The sequence below is a fragment of the Scaptodrosophila lebanonensis genome, unplaced genomic scaffold (assembly GCF_003285725.1).
Source record: "Scaptodrosophila lebanonensis strain 11010-0011.00,11010-0021.00 unplaced genomic scaffold, SlebRS2 tig00000001-arrow-pilon, whole genome shotgun sequence".
Lineage (NCBI taxonomy): Eukaryota > Metazoa > Arthropoda > Insecta > Diptera > Drosophilidae > Scaptodrosophila > Scaptodrosophila lebanonensis.
The window spans coordinates 4266542-4291061 of record NW_022060529.1 but is presented as its reverse complement, the minus strand read 5'-3'; the positions used below and the strand labels follow the sequence as shown (position 1 = coordinate 4291061).

The window sequence follows — 24520 nt, the reverse complement described above, 5'->3', positions numbered from 1 at the left end:
ATTGCAGTACAACGATTTGTTTACTCTTTGTTTTCACGCTTTTCTTTGCCACTCGCTTTTGCCTGCCAATGAACTAAGAGCGCATGTTGGGGCAGCAGATTTAAGTGGGCAATATAACGGTACAATATAGTATATAGTAAGTCTACTAACTACACTATACTTTCTGCCTCTCACTTGAAGTGAATTGCCGCCTCTAGTGGCAGCATTTGCATACTTATTCATTTATTATCATGTTTGTTCTTAATTCCTGTTTTAATTGTTGTTTTAATTTGAATTTTTTACTTCCCCTATTTTTAAAATTTCAAAATATATTTTTTCATGATTTAATTTAAATAGATTTGTTGGGTTGAAAACTAAGCCCTGTTGGAATATTTTATCAAGTTTTACATGGTTTTCCATTGCAAGATCCTACTTACTATCAATGTAGCCTCTAAAGAACTTCAGTCTAAAGCCACCGATCTTTCAAATGCCTTAAAACGTTTGAAAAATTGTCTGGAAGAATTGGAAAGGCATGAACATGAATTTTAAAATGGATTTGATTTGATGAGCTTTGCGAAGATGAGCGTCTCCAAGATCCGGAAACTTTATTCAAAGTGAAGAAATGTATTTTATCGAGTATTCGACATCACTATAAACAAATGACATCGCGTTTCCTTCCAATGAATGCAATTGTTTCAAATTGCAGTGTTTTGCAGCCTTCCACTTTAAAAGTTTTAAATGACATTGATCTATTAAAAAAAGCTCTAGAATTTGTTGAGATATATAAAAAAGACATATCTGAATCATTTGCAAGAGAAACCCTCAGTTTTCGATCCACTTCGTGATTTATTAATAATAAAAAATCATTTTATGTCCTGCAGCTTTTCTGATGTATGCACTGCATTAATGTTATTTCTTACAATTCCTGTGACTGCAGCTAGCGCTGAACGATCATTTTCAAAACTAAAATTGATAAAAACCTATTTAAGAAACTCTATGAGACAAGACAGGTTATCTAACTTGGCTATTCTGTCTATTCAAAATTCAATGGCCCGATCTTTAAACTTTGATGATGTTGTAGACACTTTTGCGGAACAGAAAGCTCAAAAAAAAGAGTTTTCTTAAAAAATATCTTATTGAAATTAGATTGTTATTTTTATTTCATTGAAAATGTATGCAGGTTTCCTCACGATGTTGTTCCTTCACCGAAAAGCTAGGGAATAGATGATGAATGCAGATGAGATATTATGTTCTATGAATGAGATATTATGTTCTATGGATGAATGTGAAGTCTCCAATACGCATTGGGCTAGCGTAGGGACTACAGAACATTCCCTCTCGCCTAAGAGAGAAGACCCATGGCCATTATACAACGTGTAATTGAGTACGCTGAAAATCTCGAAGTTTATTAAAACTTTACTGATAGGGCCCCATCAAAAGAATTTTCCACGGGCCTCCACTGGTTAAAAGAATAGTTATTGTAATGATCTTTATAGGAAAGTCTTATATGGAGTTATTGTTGAGCAGCCCAACCAGACAATGCGGCCATTTATGTCTCAAAACACGCAAAACAGTTTTTAAAAATTTTTTTTTAAATTCCCCAGAAGAAAATTTGGCGTCTTCAAGAAAATAAAAGACGCAATTGTAACAGAGTGGGCCAAATTTCTCAACAAATTTCTCCTTCAAGTCTTAGTTGAAAGCGATATCGCAAGTAAAAGTAATTGCCTTAAAAATTTTATAATCTGCATTTAAAGAGTCATTTTATAAAACAGAACATAAGCAATTATTTAAAAATAGCCAAGATATAACATACAAACGCAAATATTAATATTAATAAACTAAGTGCAAAACCTCCCACTGAATCGAAAGACACCCATTTACCGCACACCACACATGGTTCTTCGGTTACGAGTACCTACAAGTATGGGAATATATATTGTAGTAGAATACCACGACCATTACACATACGCCATTCTTACTTAACACTTGCCCTTCTTTCTTCAGCTGGTACTTGTGTTGCTGAGCCACGTGTATGTTATCTAAATCGAAATGAAATTCCATGTGCTAAGTGACAGTTGGCCTCGTCGTGTAAGACCCAATCTATTGATTAACCACAGCTACGAAATAGTGATTTTGCAATACTTATCGAATAGCAGTCTACTATATATATCTGCCTATTAATTGTGACTATATTGTTATAAGCAGAACTAACAAAAGCTTCCATTGTACGCGCATAGTCGGAGTTCAATACATACTCGTATATACATACATTGACATGGATTGGCGTCCTTTTCACCCTCATTCACCGCGATTATAAAGATAGGAAAGTGAATGTAGGGAACAGCGTTGGGGCAAAATCGGGCGTTCTACGAATTTCGAAAGGTGAGCAACAAATTCAATTAGCCAAACATTGCGTTGTGGAAATTATAATAGCTTATGTCTGGGTCAGACTCGTTACCTTTTGTCTGTGACGTTGATGGCCGATTGATTGATTTATAAATTGAACACAATTGATGACAAGGGCAAAGGTCGCATTTCGGAAATATGTAGTAATAGAGTAGAGTAGTAATAGAAACTGCAAAGCCCTTTTCAAGTGAATTCCAATCGCAGTCATCTCAACTTTCAGTTTGGCTTATACTATAAACAAAATTGTGTCAAAATGGTTAAATCATTAAGACAGATATAAGAAAACATATTTTTCGTTTGGTCTATCGAGAATACCACATCGAATTAAATAGATACAAAATAAATATTATTGAGATGGCTTCAAAATACTTTGAGAAGCCCAATAAAAAACTCTGTATTTAACTTGTTTTTTTTAAATGTAAAACCCATAAATAAACCAAATTAATCGTTGAAGTACACTTATTTAACTTAATTCTACCTGTTGCTTTTATTTAAGGTTTCCAAAGGATTCGAATCAGTTAAACCCATTGGCTCTAATATTGAAGCATTCTTTGCGAAGGATTTGAATTTCCAATCAAATAACATCTCATTTGGAGAACGTATCAGTTTCATTTTTACTCAAGTTACTTTAGTTTTGTTTTTGTATTTCTCTTCATTTTGCATTACGTTTTCTATATTTCCATCGGGTTTTTACATTAGAATTTGTTTAACCCACACTTTTAGTTTGGATCATGGCCCCTAACTAGTGAGTATGAAAATATATTTGTATATCAATCCGATTGCCATCTGAGTTCGGTTACAGTCTTTCAGAAATCGTAAATCGGGACTTCTCTAGAATAAGCACCCAAAATCGAGTCATCAACTATTTGGTAAAGCCGCTGAGCTTCGAAGTCAAAACCGCTCAGTCCTTGATCATAATGGTGCGACGCCTACGGATGAAGGAGCTGTACGAGAACGAACAAAAGCAGCAGCAGCAGGAATTGAATGCAATGGGAAAGAGTACTTATCCGATGAGCGTTTGCGAACATGATCGTTGGTGCTACGAAGCCTATTAAGATCAGTGGACAACTGTAAAATTCTCTATAGTGCACTCAATGAGCAAGTCAGAAGAGGAAAATATTTGTGCGACTCAACATTTTTATTATTATTACGAAATCGGAGCCGCACAAATGTTTGCTCTTCAAATCCTTGCTCCCGAAATAAAAGTCACTTATAGTATGTGTGTATGAACGTAGTTGTAGTTGGTTTTGTGTGTGTGTTTTTGTCACCTTCCCGCAATCTATTGTTTAATTTGATTTTTTGCATATTTGGATCGCTGCGGTCAACTGTCTGCGGCATAATAAATTGATTTCGTCGGCTTTGTTTGAGACTATTAATCTATTTTTCAAGTCCGCCCCTCCAACGGCCACAAATGAAAGAGGCGGCGTTTGTTGTTTATTGTTTAATGAATAAATGAATTTCTCGAGCCTTGTGCGGAGAAAACCCTTTAGTGTTTTGTGTATTTTTTTTCTATGCACTTTGCCGTATCCTTTTGTTCTCGGCATTTGTTTTGCCTCGGCATGGTGAAAGGCATAGACAAGGCACAAATCTAAACTGATTATCATGATGAAGAGGACGAAGCGCAGTATATATGTTTTATCTTGTGGTTGAATAAAAGCGCCACTTGTAGTATTAATTGAATGCCAAAGATAAACTTTCGCCGCCTGACCAGCACAACGCTTCCTCCTTTTTCGTTTTTGTTTTTTGTTTTTTTAGCCCAACTACTCAATCATCATTTGTCATTGTCTCCATTGTCAGTTACCGAAAATGGGGAATGGGACAACCTTTCCGAACTGACATCAATTTGCATGCCTGTTAAAAACAAAAGAAAAGTTAAAACACTTAGCATTTAAAGCCAGATAGCGTGCCATACTTCCCCAAATTCAGAGTTACAGAATTACAGCTGTACTCGTATATGAGATAGCCTGAGAATTTGAATAATGCGGAAAGCCGTGCCCATTTTGGCAACTCTCTCTTCATCATGTGCCACCCGAAGCACTCAATTGCACTTCCGTTAACTTTTGAATGCATTTTCGCTAGACTTTGGCTTTTGACTCCACGGCTACGCTTTCGTGTGCAGTCAGCGATGTGCTAATCAAATTATAAATTGTCCCCATTGAAAAGCCGTTCAGTGCAGACTTGAGCGCAATGACATTGTCACACTCTGAACGATGGTGTTATAATTTACCCGTTTCTGTCCTTTTAAAAGCCTGGCGATGCCCGCAAAAAAAATGGGAGAAACAGCCTACCGCTTTTTTCCGTCTATGCTAGATAATAACAAAAAAAATAACTCCCTTACCTTTTGCAGTTTTTGTGACGAGCTTTTGCATGTAATTGAGTGAGAAATGGCACGAGAGCATTGAGCTGTTGGTGTGCCGGTGTTCAGGTGGTATAATAATAGCGACGTGGCGCAAAATGTACGTTTGCCATTCGAAAATCGTAGTCGACATTTTCTGGGTCTTCATTTTGGCACAAGATTGTTCATTCCTGACATTAAATTATTCAGGGACCGCAAATAATGATTATTTTGTTTTTTTTATAGTAACTTTTGGATAGCGAGGAATTTATTGTCATACATTCACATTTGTGATTTAAAAAATAATTAATTAATAAATTAATTATTTAGTTCATTAAAAATTAATTAATTAAAAATGTTCCCCTTGACTCACTGATTAAGGATATATATAAATATTGTCCTTAATCCTTATGAAACAGACAAAGTTTCAGCTTGAGTTTTATTTTTGATCAAAAAAATAAAACTCAAAGAATAATCATTATTTTATAAGTTTTATTTTTTTGCTCATCAATATTAATAATAATCATCAAAATTAATTAATCATCAAAATTAATCATTAAACTGTGAGCGAATTAATAAAATTAAAAAATAATCATTATTTTGTAATTTTTTTAATAACACTTATAATGATTACAGTCCCTGAAATTATTACATGGATTTCTAATAGTAATATAATTTAGAATTACAATTAGAAACGAATATTTTAGCAAAAACTCTCATTGTACTTACAGGCATCTTTATCAGACACGGCTTGGGTTACATTAAAAAAAAGTGAAATTAAAATTCGATTGAGTTTTGAGTGACATATAAACAAGTATACAGAAGCGAAAATTTCGACTACAATAAAGTATTTTTATTAAATGCTCAGGTAACGAAAAAGGCCTACACTCCATTTCGCAAACCTTTTATTATTTTATTTCAACTGGCCATTCATGTGCACAAACATGTATAGTTGAGGTAAACAGAGTGGTAAGGGCCAGGGCCTTTAAACAATGCATTGCTTTAATTAACAACTTTCATTTAGTTTTTTGCTGGCACAATTTTCTGTGGCGGCTTTTGTTTCATTTAATTGCAGTTTATACATTTAACCATCACACACAAAAAAAACATTCTGGACAAAAGAATCCATAGCGTACACTTTTTAACATGCCATTTGGAGATGAACAATTTTTTCCCCATTCAAAATTTTCGAATATAATCTTTACAGCGCAGATTTAAGCTAGCTGCAAAGGTTTAAAAATGTCAGCGTATCCAGGTTTTGCGACTCAAATTGTTGTAAGTGCTTCCTGTGTTGATTGTATTTCTAAAGGATTAGGTAAGTCTATTACCCATATGTCCATATGTACCAATGTGAGTTCAATGGTTTCTAAAATTGGATTTTTGTGATTGCAAGACAAAGTCGTTGTATTTATTTATTCACAAAACGATTCATCCAATCTTAAAAATAAATTAAAAATGCTTACGCAATTTTTTATTTGAAATACCATGACGAGCAGCCATAGTGCCAATGAACTTTATACCCCCTATGGATTAATATGCATAATATACAAAATAAATACATATGTACACAAATGGACACTTTTGCATATCCGTTTACACATTTACATACATATGTGCACATATATACTAGAAAAACGTTGTTAAAAAATTACATTTGGCATGCTAATGAATCAAAGTCCACTTCAAATATTATCCTATCGTGCAAAATAGGAAGAACGATATCAAAGGCAAAAGATGAAGGAGGTGAGGTTGTTGTAATTCATTTCTTAAAAAGTGAAATCCATTAACACAAATCTGTTTGCATCATCATCCCAATAGCCTGAGCGTCCGACTTGGCAGCTATTCACAAGTCTGTTTTTGGCTTACCAATGCTATTCAAATTGTCTGGCTTGCGTTCCGGAGTAAAAACTGCAATCAACTTTGTGATTGTGCTTCGCTTTTCAGCTTTATCGCAATGCTATTCAACAATTTTTGCTTTGTGCACTAAAAGTATTAAATTTCTTCAAATATACTGGAATAATCTGAACGCATCCGAACGTCCGTTCAGAACATTTCAACAACTGCAAATGCAACTACAGCCACAAGGAGCTGGCATAACTAGGGGATGCCCATTTCTTGGTCAGTGTCGACACTCCTTACATTCCTCCCGTTCAGCCGCACGCAGCTAAGCCGAAAATAAATGCTTTTAATGCTTTTGCAGCCATTTTTCGTCATTATCAAGGCAAGCGTTTAACTTTAAACGCCTTTTGTGCTTGGAAAATTGTATTCATTGCATAGTTGGATTGTTGTTGGATGGACAATCATTTCAGCAGGCAACCGCAGCATACAACTGTAAGGACTAAGCACCTGCAACACTTCCTTCCATTTACTTCGACGTATTTCTTCTGCATTTCCGGCGTGGGCATTGGCTAGTGGGATTCTTTAATATTCATTCATACTTATTTCAATGCATTTAAAATAATAAAATGTTCTGATAGATAAACTTTAAAAACTTTTCTAACTTGCGGTCAACTTAATATGAGAATGAATAGGTATTTGTAATAAGAATGTACACTTTTAATGTAGTAACAGACAATTATATGATCAAGCAAAGTACATATGTATGTAAATATTTACATGTAATAAAATGAAACACAGCTTACACAGTTTAACATCAGTTAAACATTTTAATGAATACCCAGATCGATTACAAAATATATAAGAAACTGTCATTAATGCCATTTTTTTATTTTTACACATGAAACTACCATTAACTAACTCACTTTTGCAGCAGAATTATTATAAATAATTCAGAACAAAAAGTAAATACCTATATTTAAACAATAAAGAGCTGATAAATCGAGCAGAGAATTAATTTCAATCTACGCCAAAAGCTACTAATGTGGCTTATAAATCAGAATGACGATACGAATCCTAAAAGTGCACATTTTCCGGCCGTTAAGCTGTTTTAATACCGTTCCCACAGGTTTAGAGTTATGTAGATATGTGTAACTTGTCAAGACCGATCACTCCATCATATATGTATGTAAAAACGAGAAGAGTTTTTACAGAAACATGTCGTTTCTTTATACAAATATTGTCATGGGGTTGTCATGGATGTCCAAATTAAAAACGAATTAAAAATGGCTTCCAATTAAAATATAATAAAATATTATAAGATAGTGCGAACACAGTAGAATATAGATATATGAAATATGTACATATGTTCTCATTTTAAGGAACTGTGAAGGGTTATAGATTTAATACAGCCGTTTAACTTTAAACTATTCGCACGTTTTATATTAAGTACGGCAGCACCGGAAACAAAACACTTTCCAACACTACACTGTTTACTACCAAATCAAATTAAAAGATTACTTCAGAAATTACAAATTTTCCTATCTGTGTACATGCACCAGACAATCCCCTCAAATATGACGGCTCCCAACAGCAGACGAAGATTAGGGCTTTTCTTTCTGCAAATATATGTACATGCATATGCATTTCTGAATTTGTATGGGTAACTTCATCTGAACCAGCAACTTAGCTGCCGGTGAACTTCAAAATCGAGACGATGGCGATTTCCGATCGTATTGGAGTTTTCTGAGTGAACGTCCATTTAGTCTCAATGCTCAGTCTCGAATTAGAAGTAACAAAATTTGAGAGAACCATTAGGCTACCCATCACTCTGATATTAACTGGGATTAAGGAGTTCTAGTTATCTACAAAAGATTTTTATTACAAAATAAATAACTTAGTGTTACAGAGTCCTCTCACACAATGCAGAGTAGCCAATAGCACCCCGTTCCCATTAACTGAGTCTTTTTGTTTTCGGGTGTTTAAAATGATTTCTTGCTCCGTGCTGGAAGCAATGTGTCTTTCATATAGTTGAACAATGAAAGCAGTCCCTGCTTTTTGTTACGCGCAAAATAATTTGTAACCACATCTGGACTGCTGCCAAACCGATTGTCATTCACGGTGGGCAGCACGTTATCGTTGGCGCTAAGCGAAACAAACAACGCGAAAGGCACGATCCACATGCAAATGGTGAAATAGGCGAGAACCTAAAAAATAAAAATATATTTACATATACATATTTTAATTATGAATTATGTTCATAGTACATTGTCTTGAAAAACAACTTACCTGAGTAAAAGGGACATAGTAACTCGTAAAATAATAAAACGCCTGCAAATGGTTAACGATTAGCATGCAGACCGAACCAATGAAGGGCACTGATAATAATCGTATAAAAGGGAAACTGTTCATTATGCTGAGGTGGAAAACTTGCGCTCCTAGTCCGCATAGCATCATAGTCCAAGGGAAATCCTCGAACAATATTAACAAGATGTACACGAAAATTGTAAAACTTATCATAAACAATATCACACGTCGTGCTGATGTTGTGTACTCTTCAGCCAGCTCAGCTAAATAGTAAAGACCAGCAACTGTAAACAAATCAAAAGTATTATTTCCATGGGTTTTTTTATATATTTTGTCCATCTGTGCGAGCTCACCAATTGACAATGTGATAAACGCTATCTGTATGGCCAAAGATATCCAACTGAGAATGTATAAAAATCCCATTTTAATTTTGTTATATGCGTCCAAATATCAAAACATCACGTATAGAGATGTGCAAGATGACACAACTTACTTTTAGTGGTGTATCGATAAGTTGCTGGTATTATTTTGGTATTTGCCATGCGAATTGCTCATGGAAGAAGCAGATGATTTTGACAGCTTGCAAAAAAAAGAGAAGCGCGTGGTGGGGAAGCGTTGTTGGAATCGTTTAAGCCGCCACAATTTACACAGTTTTTCGAAATCGTATTAAATTTTAAGTGCAAATTACTATATAAAACACAGTAGCCCTTGCGCGGTTTTCGAAAAGCTGTACATATTCACTAGAATTAATAGGCTAATCGTCGCTGCGGCGACCGACAATTTTTGGCAATGTCGGATGGCAGTGATAGTGACAACGTGCCCGCTGACGGCGCGATGGAAGACGGCGAGCCAGCACAACCACCTCCCGATGGATTTTTAGATATTCCGTTGTACGGAAGCGAAAATAGCGACCAGGGCGACCCTCCTGCAGATGGCGATGGTGATGAAGGTGGTGGTGATGGTGACGGTGAGGGTGAGGGGGACGCTGAGAGCAATGGCGGTGAGAATGATAATGAGGAGCAGGACACCGCTGCCGAAAGACGGTCCGCCACCAAAAGGGAGGTGACGCAGATTATTGATAAATGGGAGCAAGAGCAAACACAGAATGGTTACGACCCTGTTCCCACCTTAAAAAAGTAACTAGCGATGCGCTCATGGACATAAATGTATTTTTATTGACTGTATTTAATTAACTCTTACAGGCTGGCCGAAATTTTTGAGCGCGAGCAGGATGTATATATGCGAAAGGATCCAGATCCTTTGGATATGAGGCATCCTTATCGAACCGACCCCAGCTGCCAGTACGGCCTGCTGCTAAAGTTACTATTTCGCAAGGATATGTTTATGGGCAAAGTAAGTCACTCCTTAACAGATTGGCCTATCCAAATCACCACAACTATTTTATTTATAGCTTGTCAACGATTATCTACGCGAGAACTTCTTTACTAGACAAAATGTTCAACGCAGCTCACTTGAATTAAACATAATTGCCTGTCGCTTAATACTGGTAATTAGGCCAGGCCTAGAGGCGTCGGCTGTATTTCAAACCGACGATGGCGTTATTGCCCGGCTATACGGCTGGGCAGAAGACAGCATTGAGCCATTGCAGAGCTATGCCACCGGCTTATTGGCCTCCGCAATGGAGGTAACTGATATCGCCATCACCTGCCGCGATCAGAACATGCGATTGGTGCCCAAAATGATCAAACGTCTGCACATGCTGCTGGCTATAAGCAAAAGCGGCTCAACAACGGGCAACATAGACCACAACACATCAGCTGACAGTTCATCATCGGCCATGTTAAGTTGGATGCCTTGCGCCGCATCGGCGCCGCAGTCGCCGCAACACAATGGCACTGCTAGTACTGTAGGCAACTCTGTGCATTTGGAAAATGTGGGCAACAACTCCAATATGTCGATCCTATTTGATAACAGTCGCGATGCGTTTCCAAGTTCCTCGCGTTTCTACAAGCGCATGTATATACCATTGCATCCGCCGTCTGCAGACGCCAGTCAAATGCTAATTATGCGCTTCCTCACCAGTCTGGGCGAGTACCAAGAATTTCTGGCTATGTCTTTTGAACACAACGTAATACAATTGATATTCGGTTACCTGGAAAACTTGGATCATCGCGATACCTGTCTTGCCTACGAAGTGCTGAAGTACCTGGCATCATTGCTCTGCCACAAGAAGTTTGCATTGGAGTTTATAGCACACGGCGGTCTGGAGGTGAGTTCATTTTAAATTATATATCAATAGCGAAATACCAATACCAAAATTTATTAAATAATTTGAACGGGGTTTTGTCTCTGACGCAGTTGCTATTGAAGGTGCCACAACACAGTTTAGCCACAACCGGCGTCTCCATTGCCATTTACTACTTGGCCTATTGTGAAGATGCCATGGAGCGCATCTGTAATATGTCAAGTAATGTGATATCTGATCTGGTTCGCTATGCTCTGCGAATACTCGGACGCTGCCATGACTCAGCCAAATGTCATGCCACCATGTTCTTCAGTCTAAGTTTCCAGTTTAAGGTCATACTTGATGAGTTCGACTCACAAGATGGTCTACGCAAGTTGTACAACGTCGTAAGTTTTCCAATTCTAAGCCTTAAAATGTGATAATTCAGTTTGTTATTTAATCCACTTCCAGATATCTGTACTGAAGATTCTCGATCCCAGTCATAACGATAATGACATCGATTTGGATATTAATGATGACATGGAATGTGCGTCACGCCAAATGGTGCGCCATGTTTGTTTGGCCCTGAAGCGCTACATGGAGTCACACTTTTTCTATAAATACACCAACTTTCTGCGCCAGCACTATGCTTCTTCTTCGTCCAACTACTTCAACCAAAAACCGATGGTGGCAGCCAAGGTCACTTTCGATCAGATTCACGAACAGATACGCACTCTACAAGAACACACATCAGTGCGTGCACGTTGGGAGCCAGTGGATCAGCTAATGAAACTTGGTGGTATTACCATGCTATTGCGTATCATTGCCTTTTCTTATGATTGGGTAAATACCGGCCGTTCGGAAACTGTGCGTTCCGCCCTCGATGTGTTATCCGTGTGTTGCGTCATACCGCGCGTATATTTGGCTCTTTGTGAGCGCCTCCAGATGCTCGACAAGACTACTACCTCAGGATTTTGTTCGGTGTTGGGTGCAGCCGCCGGTGAAATCACCGCAGATGCAGAAGTGCAAAAATCTGCACTTGCTGTTCTCTGTCACTGCGTGTGTTCGCCCATAATTCGCGTTAGTACCTCTACAAACATTTTTATATAAGTGGCATTTCTGCTGTAGAGTAGTCTCTACAGTTTAGTCATTGTATCATGTTGCTCTACTTACATACATTTATCCGTTTCATTTGCAGAAGGACCCAAACACTTTAATTAAATTTGGCAATTCATCTCGCAAAAATAAGACCAATCACAAATACTCGGAGGAGCTGGTCGAGAAGGTTTGGGAATCAGTATGTTCCAACAATGGCATTGTGGTGCTACTTTCACTAATGCAGACTAAGGTTCCCATAACCGACGCAGATTGCATACGGGGCATGGCCTGTCGAGCTTTAGCCGGGCTTGCACGATCAGATCGTGTGCGTCAAATTGTGAGCAAGCTACCACTCTTTGCTAGCGGTCAGCTTCAGACTCTCATGCGTGATCCCATATTGCAAGAGAAGCGTGCCGAGCATGTAATCTTTCAAAAATATGCGCTTGAGCTACTTGAACGAATTTCAGGCAAAACAAAACCACTCAATAATCCACTTGATCCCTCACTATCCAACATGCACAAGGCCAATGTAATAGCACAGACACGCATTCAGTACAATGAGCAACAGCTGTATCAACTAATCCTCGAGCATTTGGAGAGCAAGGGTCTGGGGCAGACGGCGCAAATGCTACAACGTGAGGTGGGACTGCCCCTGCAGACGACTACAATACGAAATTTCCATCATTCGCCATTCGATTACAAGGCCTTGCCGATCGGATCATCTATATCGCGCAATCGACTGCGCAGTCGGATGCAGGATGTAAATGCGGCCATTAATAATAGTGCGATGGACACAAATCTGAATAGCAGCCTGGTCGATGAGAGCTCATCACCGCATTGTCAAGCGGTTGCAACTTCTAGCATAAGCCATCTAAATGCGCAAACACCCATTAAGATACGCAAAACTGATCGTTCAAGCGGAAGCAACAGCTCCTCCGCTTCCTTACTTCATGGTTTTCCCAGTCAGCGGTCAATGCAGAAACAAATTTTCTCCACTTCGGGTCTGAACTTTACTGAGCCTGGAAGCAGCATGCCAGATGACTTAGGAAATTCATCTGCTCTGCAAAATCCAAAGCGCATTACGCTCAATACAATTGTGACAGAGTACTTGACCAACCAGCACTCATTATGTAAAAATCCTGTCACCACATGCCCACAGTTCGACCTGTACGAGCCGCACAAGTGCCCGGATCCGAGACCCAGTCGCTTGCATAGCTTCAACTATAATCTAGCGTCACGTCATTTTCGCACTCAGGCAGGCTTTCCCACAGCGAGCTACGATCGTCGACATGTGCATACACACTTTGCACCCTGGCGCACAATTCGATCGGCGGATTTCGAAGATATGGGGTTCACCTGTTGTGATATTGTACCGAATTCAAAGTTTGTGATCGTTGGCACACATCAGGGCGAAGCCAAAGTTTTCAACATCAATGATGGGGTTGAGCAATTTTCTTCAATTTGTCACACATATAGCGTGAATTCCGTAAAGGCAAACTGCAGTGGAGAGCTGGCACTAACTACTACCCTTTGGCGTTCACCCCAAACCATTTTATGGTCCATTCGGAACAACGAATTTCAGTCCAAACTAAGGCTGGCCGAAGTTACACATTGCGAATTCAGCCAGGCATCGCAGGATCGATTGTTGGGAACCCTGAACGAGGTGAGTAAAATGAGAGGATTACATTCGGTGCTTGATGTTAAGATTTCACAATTATTTTATTTTGGCAGTGCGCTGTACTTTATGATATTAACACGGGCTCTAAAGTCTCGACATTTACGCCTACCATACCGAATCTATATACACAAAATCGTGCCACGCTCTGTCGCACCGATGAGCTCTTGCTATCAGGTAAGATTTAAAAATAGGATACTACTGTTGTTAATGTAAAGAATTTGCATACAAAATTCTTTACATATATATTCTTTTTTATCAAAAGAAAGATCTTCCAGTTCCTATAGTGAATCATGCCTTTATTCCGTAACACTACTTATTTCTACTATCAATGTCTTACAGATGGCGTGCTCTGGGACGTCCGCTCCTGCAAGGAGATACACAAGTTTGACAAATTCAATCAGAATATATCTGGTGTTTTTCATCCCAATTGTCTCGAGGTACACTCTAAAACTTACCGGGCCTTTTCCTACGAATTCTTAAACTTTTTGTTGTGTTTTTTCTAGATCATTGCCAATACCGAAGTCTGGGATCTGCGTACTTTTCACTTGTTGCAAACGGTGCCAGTATTGGATCAGCGCAAGGTCACGTTTTCGCCCATGAATGTTATCTATGGCGCTACTTTAGGCTCCGATCAGGATCAAGACACGGACACAACAGCCTACGATACTAGGTCCAGCTTCAACGTGCTAGATGCATATGACTACTCGAGCATTGCGACAATCGATGTGAAGCGCACTATCAACGATCTGAGCGTTAGCGGAAATGGAAGTCTTATTGCGGTGGTGGAGGATCACAGCGTGTACGATTCAAAACAGGAGACCTACGTGAAGATCTACGCAGTGGGCATCAAGAAAAGCGAGCGCTCGGAAGAGGTGCGTGCTGCGGATGAAGCTATCGATCGAAGCGGTGCGCCCCAGGCGCAAGAACCAAACTCAGATAATAGTCGGGCTAGAGATCGCATTATAGCCGCGACCGCTGAACGTATTAGCCACAATATCCCCGAACGCGGCATTTTGATCAGAGTCGAACTTCCAAACGACCGTGCTGCTGGGGCTGAGGAAATTGTGGTTGGCGATGATCTCAATAACGGCACCGGTAACCGTGCCGGTCCTCGTCGTGTGCCCAATCTGGCTCGCCCGCTTGCAGCCAACAACTCAATTGTTGGTGTGCGGAGGCGGGCTCGTACATTACGCGCAGGCCTGGGTGCGGCAGTCTTCGATCTGAGACAGGTCAACTATAGCCAGTTGGAAGATTTTGAATTTAATATTATGTCTATCCTTGCAGGAAGATGATGAGGAGGTGCCCGAATCCGATGAAGAGGGTTCTGATACGGGATCTGAAAATGGTAAAAAGACTACATATTTGCTAAAGGAAAATCAATTTTACCATCAAATACTTCTACAGCATTTGCCCTAGGCCCGAATTTCTTAGGCTTCCCCTTGCGTAGTCGCCGCTTTGTTACAAATGATGGCGATGATAACGATGATGATGACAATGATGATGACAGTGATGATGATGACGACGACGATGATGATTTGGATGACGATGATGACGAGGAGAACGAAGACGAAGATTCATCTATCACAATAGAATTTGAAGCGAGCGATGGTAATGAGCATTCAGTCAGTCTTGATTCTGTTCGTGTAAGACTTGAATTTTCTCCACCTTCAGATGGATTTTAAGTTAAAGTACCTCCACCATTCGTCTGCTCCAAGTTATCCCATTTATCCCATGTGCGTCTCGTTATTCTGTCCACATGTCGTCCCCAAGAGTTAAGGTTACCGTCGAAACATAAAGCGCTAAAAATACATGGATTCTAAAATTGTCCAATTTACAAATTTTTCGATAAATATTTATGTATGTAAAATAATATTTTTAAGCCGTTGCTTTAAACTGTTGCTGCTATTAAAGCGATATAATGTTTTATAAAAGCTCGTAAATTCAAAATGTACAAAGCATAATAAAATAATAAGGACCATCAACGGTCTAAAATTTAAATGTTGCAATGCAAATAATTGTCGTAAAGTCTAGGAACATAACATAACTATCAGTTTATTTTCCTCAGGAATAAATTGATTTTTATGACATCTGTTTAAAAAAGTGAAAACTTGTTGATATTTCAAATCAGTAAAATAAAAAATTATCTATTTGTCTGGAGAGCATCGTCAACAGTCATAGAATAATTGGAAAACAGGCTGGACAAAGGCTCTAAATCAAACACATTCGGACGTTAGGTGTCTAATTGTAGGGGTCTAAAAAGTTTATTGACAGTAATCCGATCGACCGTTTACGTAGTTTTTACGTTTTTTATCTTATCGCGAGTTCGGTTGTGGAAATAACTCGCACGCCGAGCAATATGCTCATCAATTTGTTTAACTTTTGGCTTCAGTTACTGACGCGGTGTCTATTTGTATAGGTGTGTGTGTCTCCACACCGATTTCTTAGGTTAATCCTTGAGCATAGATAAATATGGTGCTTTCGCTACACACTTGTAGATACGTACGTATGTAGATACATATATCGTGTTTTGCGGTCAAGTTGAATACGTTTGTTTCTAAAGACCAAATTCGTTGGCGAATTTTAGTTTCGATTTGACAACGGACGCGTACGTTACAGCGACGGCTGATAGCAAATTCTTGCAGTCAATTATGAGAGTGCTTTTGTCTCCAAATGCGCTTATCGCGGTCCTAGTTATAGGGCTGCTTTGTTTCCGTTCAAATGCATATGTGGAGAATCCAAATTTTTGCATTGTTACTCAGCCCTTGCTGTTGAGTGAGATAGAAAAGCCTCTTATAAAACCACAGTCCCAAGAAGAAGTCTGTCCCATAACGGCTAGACTTTTGACAACGAAGGAGAAGGTGAGTGAGTCTTAGCTGGTTGGCAAATGTATTTATGTATGTATATTCAATTATACATTGACTTTGAACATAAAAACGTAGTCATGATATTAAATTAAATTCTTTAACCGTATATGGCGTAGCAGTCGCCTTCTCTGTCGATTTGGGAAGTCAATGAAATCGGGTTTCCAAGCACATAATCCTTAAATGTCAAATTCAATGTTCCATGTTAACAGTTAATGGAGATTTCAACTATATCGTTTTTAAGCTGTGCTAAAATTAATTGGAACTACTTATTTTAAATGAAGTGCTTCATTGATATTCCTAATATAATAATGACATAGATAGGCTAGTTCCCATGCCAGATAATTTGAATGCGAAAGATAAGTAGTATATACTAAGTAGTATATTTTTATCAATGAACTACAAATTATATACATATGTATGTATGTATTTACAATGGCAGGATAGTTTTATTGATACCATGTGCAAGGATCATAGCGGCACTCTTCGGGACAACTACCATTTCTTCAAGCTACACAATGGGGAGTTGAGTGGGCGTGGCACCTATCATGATATATGCAGAAATAATGCAACTTCTGTGCTCGCTTGGATACCCTACAAGACAATCTTGGAGAATTATGCTGCCGAGCTAAATCCAAAAGAGGTGAGTTGACAAGAAAAGTTAAGAAATACAGAACAGCTAACAGAATTTCGCTCAGCGTCTCAGCTATATAGCGAAAGCAACAAATGTGGAGCGGGAAAGGACGGAACTTTGTCATTTTCGACACACCGATCTTGTAAACAATATCTCCGACAATTTATTCACCTGCATTGTGATGATTTTCGAGGACAATTTTGTAAGTTTTTTGTTACTATGTGCTTTCATAAAAGGAACAAGTTAATACTAATTCTTTCATTGTAGTACGGACTGGAGGACAACATAAATGCGCTGGTTGAGATTCAACCTCTGATGTACCAACTACGCAATATTAACTATATGCCCTGGCGTAATGTCACCAACAGCTATAAGACGCGACTGGGTAATGGAGTACTAAAGAATCACAATGTTGAACGAAAACCAATCTACTCCAGCATTAACTATGAATTCGTCGAGAAGTTGAGAGTGAATACGAGCTCTATTTTAAGCGAGAACTTGTCGAATTTGCCGCTGCTATTTGAGCATCGCGGCTCAGTGGTGGAATTGAATTCCGATGGTGTAGGGGGAATGAATGTGCAGGAGAAGGCTTTCTATGGACGCACCATGGATGGAGAAAGTGAGGTTCAGGTGCAAGTAATTGGCCAGTGGACAGATCAGCAGCGAGAGTTCAGCGCGGATATCTATGAGTACTATGGACATGGCATAAGCCACATAAAGCAGAAATTAAAAAGCGGACAGGTAACATTTGTGCGCATAGATAGCACAGAACCAGTCTTTGAGGCTCCCGAATCAGGAAATGTGGCTAAGGCATCGCTATTCAAAGAGCCTTCAACATCGGCTCGACTGACTCTTAATGGCACAAATAGCACCGAATGGGAGGATGACGATGAAGAGTGGGATAACCAGAGCAGTGGAAATCCATATCCGAGTTTTTATCCATGGTTTGTGATCAGTTGCCTAGTGTTAGCCGCTGTCGTAGTGTTTGCCCTTTACGGTGTGGTGCGTAGTTACAGCAAAAGGGACACAAATAGGCAAAAGTACGAGCTGGCCAACAAGAGCCCTCAAAATAACGTTGAATGTTAACGGTTCTTACTATTCCAGAGCCATTTGTGCGAATTTCAATTAAACAAGTTGACAGCGCCAGCAGAAACAGAAATGACTGTCCTTTATTTTCTTTCCTACTTGCGTCGCGAGCCCCCCGCGACAGTAGAAATCGCTTAGGCCACCGGGGCGCTGTTACGTGGTTGGATGTGAATGGTTGGAATGTATGCGCGCCGCAAAAGATCGTGTGGGAGTGTGTATTAATGCAAAATTTGCCGTGAGATATTTAAATTCTTTTTTTTTCTAAAAAGGAAAGTGAGAATCCAAAGCAGAGTACCAATAACGACATAAAGTCGGCCAAGTGTAAAAAGCAAGTGTCACATTTATTTGCATGTGTATGTGTGTTGGTGCAGTCGCGGCACTGCTATTCTTTCATCGAATTGCATAAAGGTAATGTCGAATTAACCCTGGGACTTGGGGATTATTGTTGTAACTTAAGCTTTCTGCAAAGTAGCTATGCTAATAACTGTTTGTATTCCTTACAAAGAAACCGTTTAGGATATCCTTTTTATAATTCGTAATGTTTTTGAGCCAATTTATTTAGTACTTTTTGATATACGCCAGTTGGCAGTTCATAGCATGTCTCACGTATATGCATATCTCACTCACACCAACAGCGCGTGAAACAAAAAAAGAGAGCACTAGGTGAGCGAGTATGTGTGGCGTAGACGAAGCGACAGCAGCTGCGCTCCGACTGTCGCATTCGTATTCTGTTTTGCCCTCGACAGAAGAAGACAAAAGCAGGTCGCGCGGTGCCACGGCGAGCCGAAACAGCAGCTGCAGCAGAGAAATTCATTCATTGAATTTTTATTAATTTTCCTCGCGAAATCTAGTTATTTCATTTACTTGCAAGAATAACCAACTAGTACTGGATTTGTTTTGGTTTTGATACGATTCAAAACAAAGTCGCGATTAGTGCTAAAAATGTGATTTTTAGACAGCAAATTGTGTGACGCGGCCATATTTGAAAATATTTGTACGCTTAAAGCAAAAAGAGCCAGGAAAATTACATAAATATTGCGGAGGTAAAATGTGCAATATGTGCCGCAATATGGACCAAAATCTTTATAAAAAGTATGAATGGTACGAGGAAAAGAGGCTGCGCTAACTATATTTTGAGAGAATAATAAATAGTTGTATTTTATTTGCTTAAATTGAATTGCAAAAGTGGTTAATATTTCGTTGAAATATTTCGCTTAAACCAATACTATGATAGCAAATTGTGTATACTAGTTGTTCACGTGTGCACACTGTAGCTATCTCGCTTGATGGAGCGAGTTGCCAGACTATCGCAATAAGCAGTAGTCGTTAAACAAACAGCAGCGTTTGAAATGTTTTGATTTACATCAGTTACATTCTCGTGCCTTTTGTAATTTTGAAAGGTTTTGCGTGAAAAATCAGTATGAAGATCCTTATTAATGTCAAAAATTCTTGCAGCAAAAGCCTGCTGACTAAGTTACACAGTATACGGAGTGTGCAATGATGGATCGTAAGAAAGTACTCGAGCTTGATAAGATTTGCCGTGTTTGCATTTCGGAGCGTAAGGAAATGCGACCGCTGTTTAGCGAAAAAGTCCCCGAAATGCTTATGGACTGCACCAGTGTGCGTGTGGAGCCCACAGAGGGTTGGCCGGACAAGATTTGCGTGCAGTGTGTGCACGCGGTGTCTCGTAATCACGCTTTCAAATCGCTGGTGGAGCGCAGCGACAAGGAACTGCGCGAGTATATCAAAAGCTTGACAGTCCGTCTAGACCAGTCACAGGCGCAAAAGCAGCAGGAACGGAAACAACAGAAACTTTTTCAGAAGCAACTCAAGCAACAGCAGATCGAAGAACAGCAGCAACAACAACAACAGCAGGAGCACCAGCAACTTCTAGAACAACAGCAATTGCAACAGCCAATAATGCTAATGCAACAGGAACCACAGCAGCAACAACAACTGCAACACAAAACGAAGATTAAACCTTTGCCTCGTAAGGGTGTACGTCAAGCCAAAAAGCAGCAGACTTCGCAGCAGCTGCAACTTCTTCCCGAACCTGCGCCTCCTCCATTACAGGCAACACATGTTCCTTTGCAAACACAACATCAGCACCAACAGCAATTGCAGCAACTTGCACAATTGCCTACATTGCAGCAAGCGCCGCAACAACTGATGCCCACGACAACGGCCACAGCCCTGCCCCAACAAATACTCTTGCCCAATGGTCAGCTAATTACGACAGCGCAACTTGTAGCCCCGCAACTCGCTCAAATAATAAGCACTGCGCCACATACTGCTCCGAACGGAGCACCGACCACAACCACACTGACAGCATCGCCACAGGCGCAGTTCATGCCGCAACTATTGCAAACGCCCAACGGACAGACGCTGCAGATTGTGCAACAGCCGAATGGTACACAGACGTTGCAATTGGTGCAGCTTCTTCCCCAGCGCAGTCTCGCACCCGCCGTTACAACTTTATCAACGACCACAACGACTAGCACGGACATGTGCACGACCAATTCCAACTCGCTGGCTGACGCTGATGTTCAGCTGCTGGATGATGGCGAAGTGGACGAGGAGGAACTGGATGAAGTGTACGAACAGCTGGACAGCAAGGGACATACTTTTGAAACAATCGTTTTAGATGATGATCAGCAGCAGGACTTTCTAAAAGATGCACATCATCAGGTTCTGATAGATGAGGACTTGACACAAAGCGATACGCAAGACAACGAATATTTTGAGGATTTAGATCAACAGCAAGAGCAAGTTGAAGATATGTCTGAGCAGATGCCGGTCAAGAATGATGACGATGACGATTTCATAATAGAGGAAATTCAGCTGGACGATGATGACATGTTGGATGACGGTGATCCCGAAGATAGTGTCATTCATGTGCTAGATCAGCCAGGTGGAAATGATGATATGGGCCAACCTGAGGACGACTGCGAGTACATAACAGATGAGCAGGAACACGGCATAGGCGGGGATGTGGAGGATGAACTTCAGTACGCTATAATGGAACCACCAGACGGTGAGGCTACTGCGGACATTGAGCAGGCATTCATCGATACTGATGCTGAAATGCAACAGCAGCAACTGCAGCATGAAAGTGTCGCCGAACTGCACGGCATCTCGTTGGAAAACGCTGTTGTTGAATTCAGCCAATCAACTAACGAAACACTTGCGCCCACTCTCAATGTAAGTACGCCAAGTCCCACGCCAAGTGCGGCGAAAAGAGCACGCCGTAGTAACCAACAGCATCAGCAACCAACAATGGTAGAGTGTAATCATCACCAAAGTACTCCCAGTCCCATTAGCAACAAACTGGCCGCTGCCAATTCCCGTCAACTGGTGCAGACCGCCTCAGTTATTGCAGCCGCTGGCGCCGACGACAATTATGAGATAGATGCCAATCTTGTCAGCGAGTTCATACGCCAGCACACGTCGCCACTCGGCTCCGGCCGCTACCTTTGCCATCTGTGCAGCACGGAGTTTCGGCAGTTTAAGGGCCTCCAGAACCATATGCATTTACATACGAATTGGATACGCGCCAATTGCAAAAAGCAGCCGCAGTGCGAGATCTGTTTAAAGAGCTTCAAGGGTCCGGGCATGCTACGCATGCACATGAAGACCCATGATGCTGAATCAAACACGCCCGTCTGCAATATTTGCAATCGTACCTTCAAATCAAAAGCCATTCTCTATCGTCACAGGCAAACGCATCAGCAGCGTGCCTATTGCTGTGGTGTAGCGAATTGCCGCAAAAATTTCTCCAATGCAGTGAATTTACGCAGCCATGTGGAACGTAAGCACCAAGATTGCATTGATCCACTGTACAAGTGTGGCGAGTGCTCCACTCTGTACGACAACATCGATAGTTTACAACAGCACGTGGAAACTACGGATCATGGCGCTGATGCGGCCAATGCAGGTTTCAGCGGTGCCGTCAGCATTGTGAGCAACGGCACAGATATGTCGAATCTGATAGCATCAGCACCCAATACGCTAACAACTGCAGGCAGTGGAGACACTACAGCTGTGGTCGTGGGCTCTGCTGGCGAGGTTTACTTTGTGACGCAAGCGTAGCCAGCAGATTTCGCCACTATCGGCTCTGCAGAGTGTCTGATTGGCATGTAAATTACACACAAGCACACAGACCTATGCATATAAATTCATATAGATACTATATACATATATTTTTGTACTATCTATACATAATTGCAATCTTAGAATTTTAACAAACGTATGTCTGTAGTTTCATCGTAATTTTAAGTACTACTCGAATTTGTGTGAAAGGAAATGTACTATATTTTCGTATGTATATTTAGGAATCCACGAGTTATTGTTTAGGCATCGGAACAGAAGTAGCAGCAACGCTTTGAATAAATCTGTGTGTAAATTTAATTATGCAATGCAGGTGTATTGTTAAGTAATTACATTTATTATTAAATAGTTAGCGCAAACGGGAGCAAAACAAACTAATGTTATCCACAAATTATTTGCTGTAAAGAATTTTGTGTCGACTTAATGGGCCAAAATCAAATCGTTTTTATTGAACTTTTGATCAACCTCAAAGCGATAAAATTTCAATAGCGTTAAATCGGTTATCAGCTTGAAAGTAATGTAGCAATTTTAATGCAACAATTTGATTTTTATTGTTATAAATTTTCAATGTGGTTCTACTGTATTTACATGGACATGTAGATATATTCAAATATGTATGTAATTAATTTCCGTTGTTGGGCTTTAATAAAAATTACACTGTTTTATTGTAAAATTGTATAAATTTATTTGCATTATTGCTGCGCAACAATTTAAATGCACCTTTTCACAGGAAATGGACGCCAATGAACTTTTGTAGCTCAACAGTTATTGACGTGAATCAAAAAGTGATGTGGAATGCCTAACTACTTTCCTCCGTATTTCATTAAGGATGCAATATATTCGTGGCATCTGATTTGCGCTCTTCCCTTGTACCTTTGCGGGCGTCTAATATTTATATTCGCATATTGCACGAATTGAGGTAAAAGAACGATTTTCAAATCTGTTAATGGGACTCAAATATACTATACCATACAAATTAAAATAGGCAAGAAAACAGTTTTGTCTTTAAGCTGATTTTCTTTGTATACATATGAACATATGTGTTTTGTTTCACACAGTCTTTTAAGCCTCAGTTACGTATACCCAGTCGGACACAGGAAAAAACTGAATACCGGAAACGAAAAATTGAGCAGGCAACATAATGTAATTTTTTAAGGTCTTGGCTGACAATCGATCTCCCCACTCACGTGGTCAACAGCGTTTAAGGGTGCCACGGTTATTATGAGGTCATGTTCTTTCATATCTGGTTTACCCTTATGGTATTCGTCGCATTTTTAGCCGATTAGTCTCTCCACCAAAGCATTAAATCTTTCAAATTAGCAACTTTAGATTCGCAACAAATATGCGTAACGATGAGCACACGAACCCAGCTAATGTGGTCCAATTATTGGCCGAGTAATAATGGGAAAGCATGAAAATGAACACGCACTTTGAATTCTGCGCATTTTCACAGTTATAATTGAATAATTTAGGTCCCGCAAATTCATCAAACCAGCTGGTCGTTCCCTGAATATTGTAGCTATGTACTTACATATATCAATTCTCAACTCTAAGGTTATAATTATTTTTTCTAAAACCCAAAGTTCCACAGTTGAAATATTGAACATTTTCTGCCTTTCAAATAGAATAGTTTAGTAATCCAAGCTCATTAAAATTATATACATATGTACATACAAAGGACTTTACTATAATTTTCAGCTCGTTCCAAACTACATAAAATTCCGCTAATTGATTTTGTTGTTTCTATTATTATTATCATTATTTTTTTTAATTTTTTATTATTTTCGATGGCTTTCGCCAATTCATACTACCAAACACTCTTAACACCAATTAGGCGTAGCTAAAGACATAGCGATAAGACACGCGTGCTTCGCCTATCAATTAAAAGCCGTTAATTTCTAGAAAATAACTAAATCATATGATATCATAAAGAACAACAACTACTTATTTACCTAAGTACATATTATACATACATTCATACATACATACCTACTTAGAGTGTGAGTTA

The 24520-nt window shown here is 39.6% G+C and overlaps 6 protein-coding genes across 7 annotated transcripts in view; 5 read left to right on the top strand and 1 right to left on the bottom strand.

The window, feature by feature from the left end:
• The first annotated feature begins 3101 nt into the window (after positions 1-3101).
• On the top strand, positions 3102-3615 carry LOC115634296. The gene is made up of 2 exons (XM_030531949.1): positions 3102-3130; positions 3188-3615. The coding sequence occupies exons 1-2, from the start codon at positions 3117-3119 to the stop codon at positions 3438-3440; spliced, it is 267 nt and encodes an 88-aa protein (XP_030387809.1). The 5' UTR covers positions 3102-3116; the 3' UTR covers positions 3441-3615.
• A 4788-nt stretch (positions 3616-8403) lies between these two features.
• Positions 8404-9325, bottom strand: LOC115633999 (protein TEX261). The gene is made up of 3 exons (XM_030531523.1): positions 9217-9325; positions 8846-9147; positions 8404-8763 (listed from the first exon to the last, which is right to left on the bottom strand). Exons 1-3 carry the CDS (start codon positions 9284-9286, stop codon positions 8539-8541), a joined length of 597 nt encoding a protein of 198 aa, XP_030387383.1. The 5' UTR covers positions 9287-9325; the 3' UTR covers positions 8404-8538.
• A 140-nt stretch (positions 9326-9465) lies between these two features.
• LOC115624941 (protein mahjong) lies at positions 9466-15822 on the top strand. 2 transcript variants are annotated; one of them, XM_030519802.1, is made up of 12 exons: positions 9466-9999; positions 10066-10216; positions 10275-11093; positions 11183-11455; positions 11520-12128; positions 12247-13809; positions 13878-13998; positions 14164-14261; positions 14328-14696; positions 15109-15169; positions 15229-15432; positions 15496-15822. In XM_030519802.1, exons 1-12 carry the CDS (start codon positions 9653-9655, stop codon positions 15504-15506), a joined length of 4626 nt encoding a protein of 1541 aa, XP_030375662.1. In that variant the 5' UTR covers positions 9466-9652; the 3' UTR covers positions 15507-15822. The 2 variants fall into 2 exon arrangements, with proteins under 2 accessions (XP_030375662.1, XP_030375655.1); XM_030519795.1 differs by having other exon boundaries at positions 14328-15053.
• A 494-nt stretch (positions 15823-16316) lies between these two features.
• Positions 16317-18478, top strand: LOC115634351. The gene is made up of 4 exons (XM_030532009.1): positions 16317-16682; positions 17128-17328; positions 17384-17521; positions 17587-18478. Exons 1-4 carry the CDS (start codon positions 16473-16475, stop codon positions 18403-18405), a joined length of 1368 nt encoding a protein of 455 aa, XP_030387869.1. The 5' UTR covers positions 16317-16472; the 3' UTR covers positions 18406-18478.
• Positions 18479-18565: 87 nt separating this feature from the next.
• LOC115634349 overlaps positions 18566-24520 on the top strand; it is a 34494-nt gene continuing 28539 nt past the window's right edge. The window contains exon 1 of the mRNA XM_030532006.1: positions 18566-18813. The gene's annotated coding sequence lies outside the window, so the exon portion shown is untranslated. The remainder of the gene's footprint in view (positions 18814-24520) is intronic.
• On the top strand, positions 19147-23100 carry LOC115634350 (zinc finger protein 853). The gene is made up of 2 exons (XM_030532008.1): positions 19147-19448; positions 19861-23100. The coding sequence occupies exon 2, from the start codon at positions 19903-19905 to the stop codon at positions 22492-22494; it is 2592 nt and encodes an 863-aa protein (XP_030387868.1). The 5' UTR covers positions 19147-19448; positions 19861-19902; the 3' UTR covers positions 22495-23100.

Bases quoted from the DNA above. Each gene is read 5' to 3' on its own strand.
- LOC115633999 (XM_030531523.1), bottom strand. From the start codon at position 9,286: ATGGGATTTTTATACATTCTCAGTTGGATATCTTTGGCCATACAGATA. The intron at 9,148-9,216 runs GTGAGCTCGCAC...ATTTGTTTACAG, and splicing joins GTTTATCACATTGTCAATTG to TTGCTGGTCTTTACTATTTA. The intron at 8,764-8,845 runs GTAAGTTGTTTT...TTTATTTTTTAG, and splicing joins ACTATGTCCCTTTTACTCAG to GTTCTCGCCTATTTCACCAT.
- LOC115624941 (XM_030519795.1), top strand. From the start codon at position 9,653: ATGTCGGATGGCAGTGATAGTGACAACGTGCCCGCTGACGGCGCGATG. The intron at 10,217-10,274 runs GTAAGTCACTCC...TTTTATTTATAG, and splicing joins AGGATATGTTTATGGGCAAA to CTTGTCAACGATTATCTACG. The intron at 14,262-14,327 runs GTACACTCTAAA...TGTTTTTTCTAG, and splicing joins TTCATCCCAATTGTCTCGAG to ATCATTGCCAATACCGAAGT.
- LOC115634351 (XM_030532009.1), top strand. From the start codon at position 16,473: ATGAGAGTGCTTTTGTCTCCAAATGCGCTTATCGCGGTCCTAGTTATA. The intron at 16,683-17,127 runs GTGAGTGAGTCT...TTACAATGGCAG, and splicing joins TTTTGACAACGAAGGAGAAG to GATAGTTTTATTGATACCAT. The intron at 17,329-17,383 runs GTGAGTTGACAA...AATTTCGCTCAG, and splicing joins CCGAGCTAAATCCAAAAGAG to CGTCTCAGCTATATAGCGAA.
- LOC115634350 (XM_030532008.1), top strand. From the start codon at position 19,903: ATGATGGATCGTAAGAAAGTACTCGAGCTTGATAAGATTTGCCGTGTT.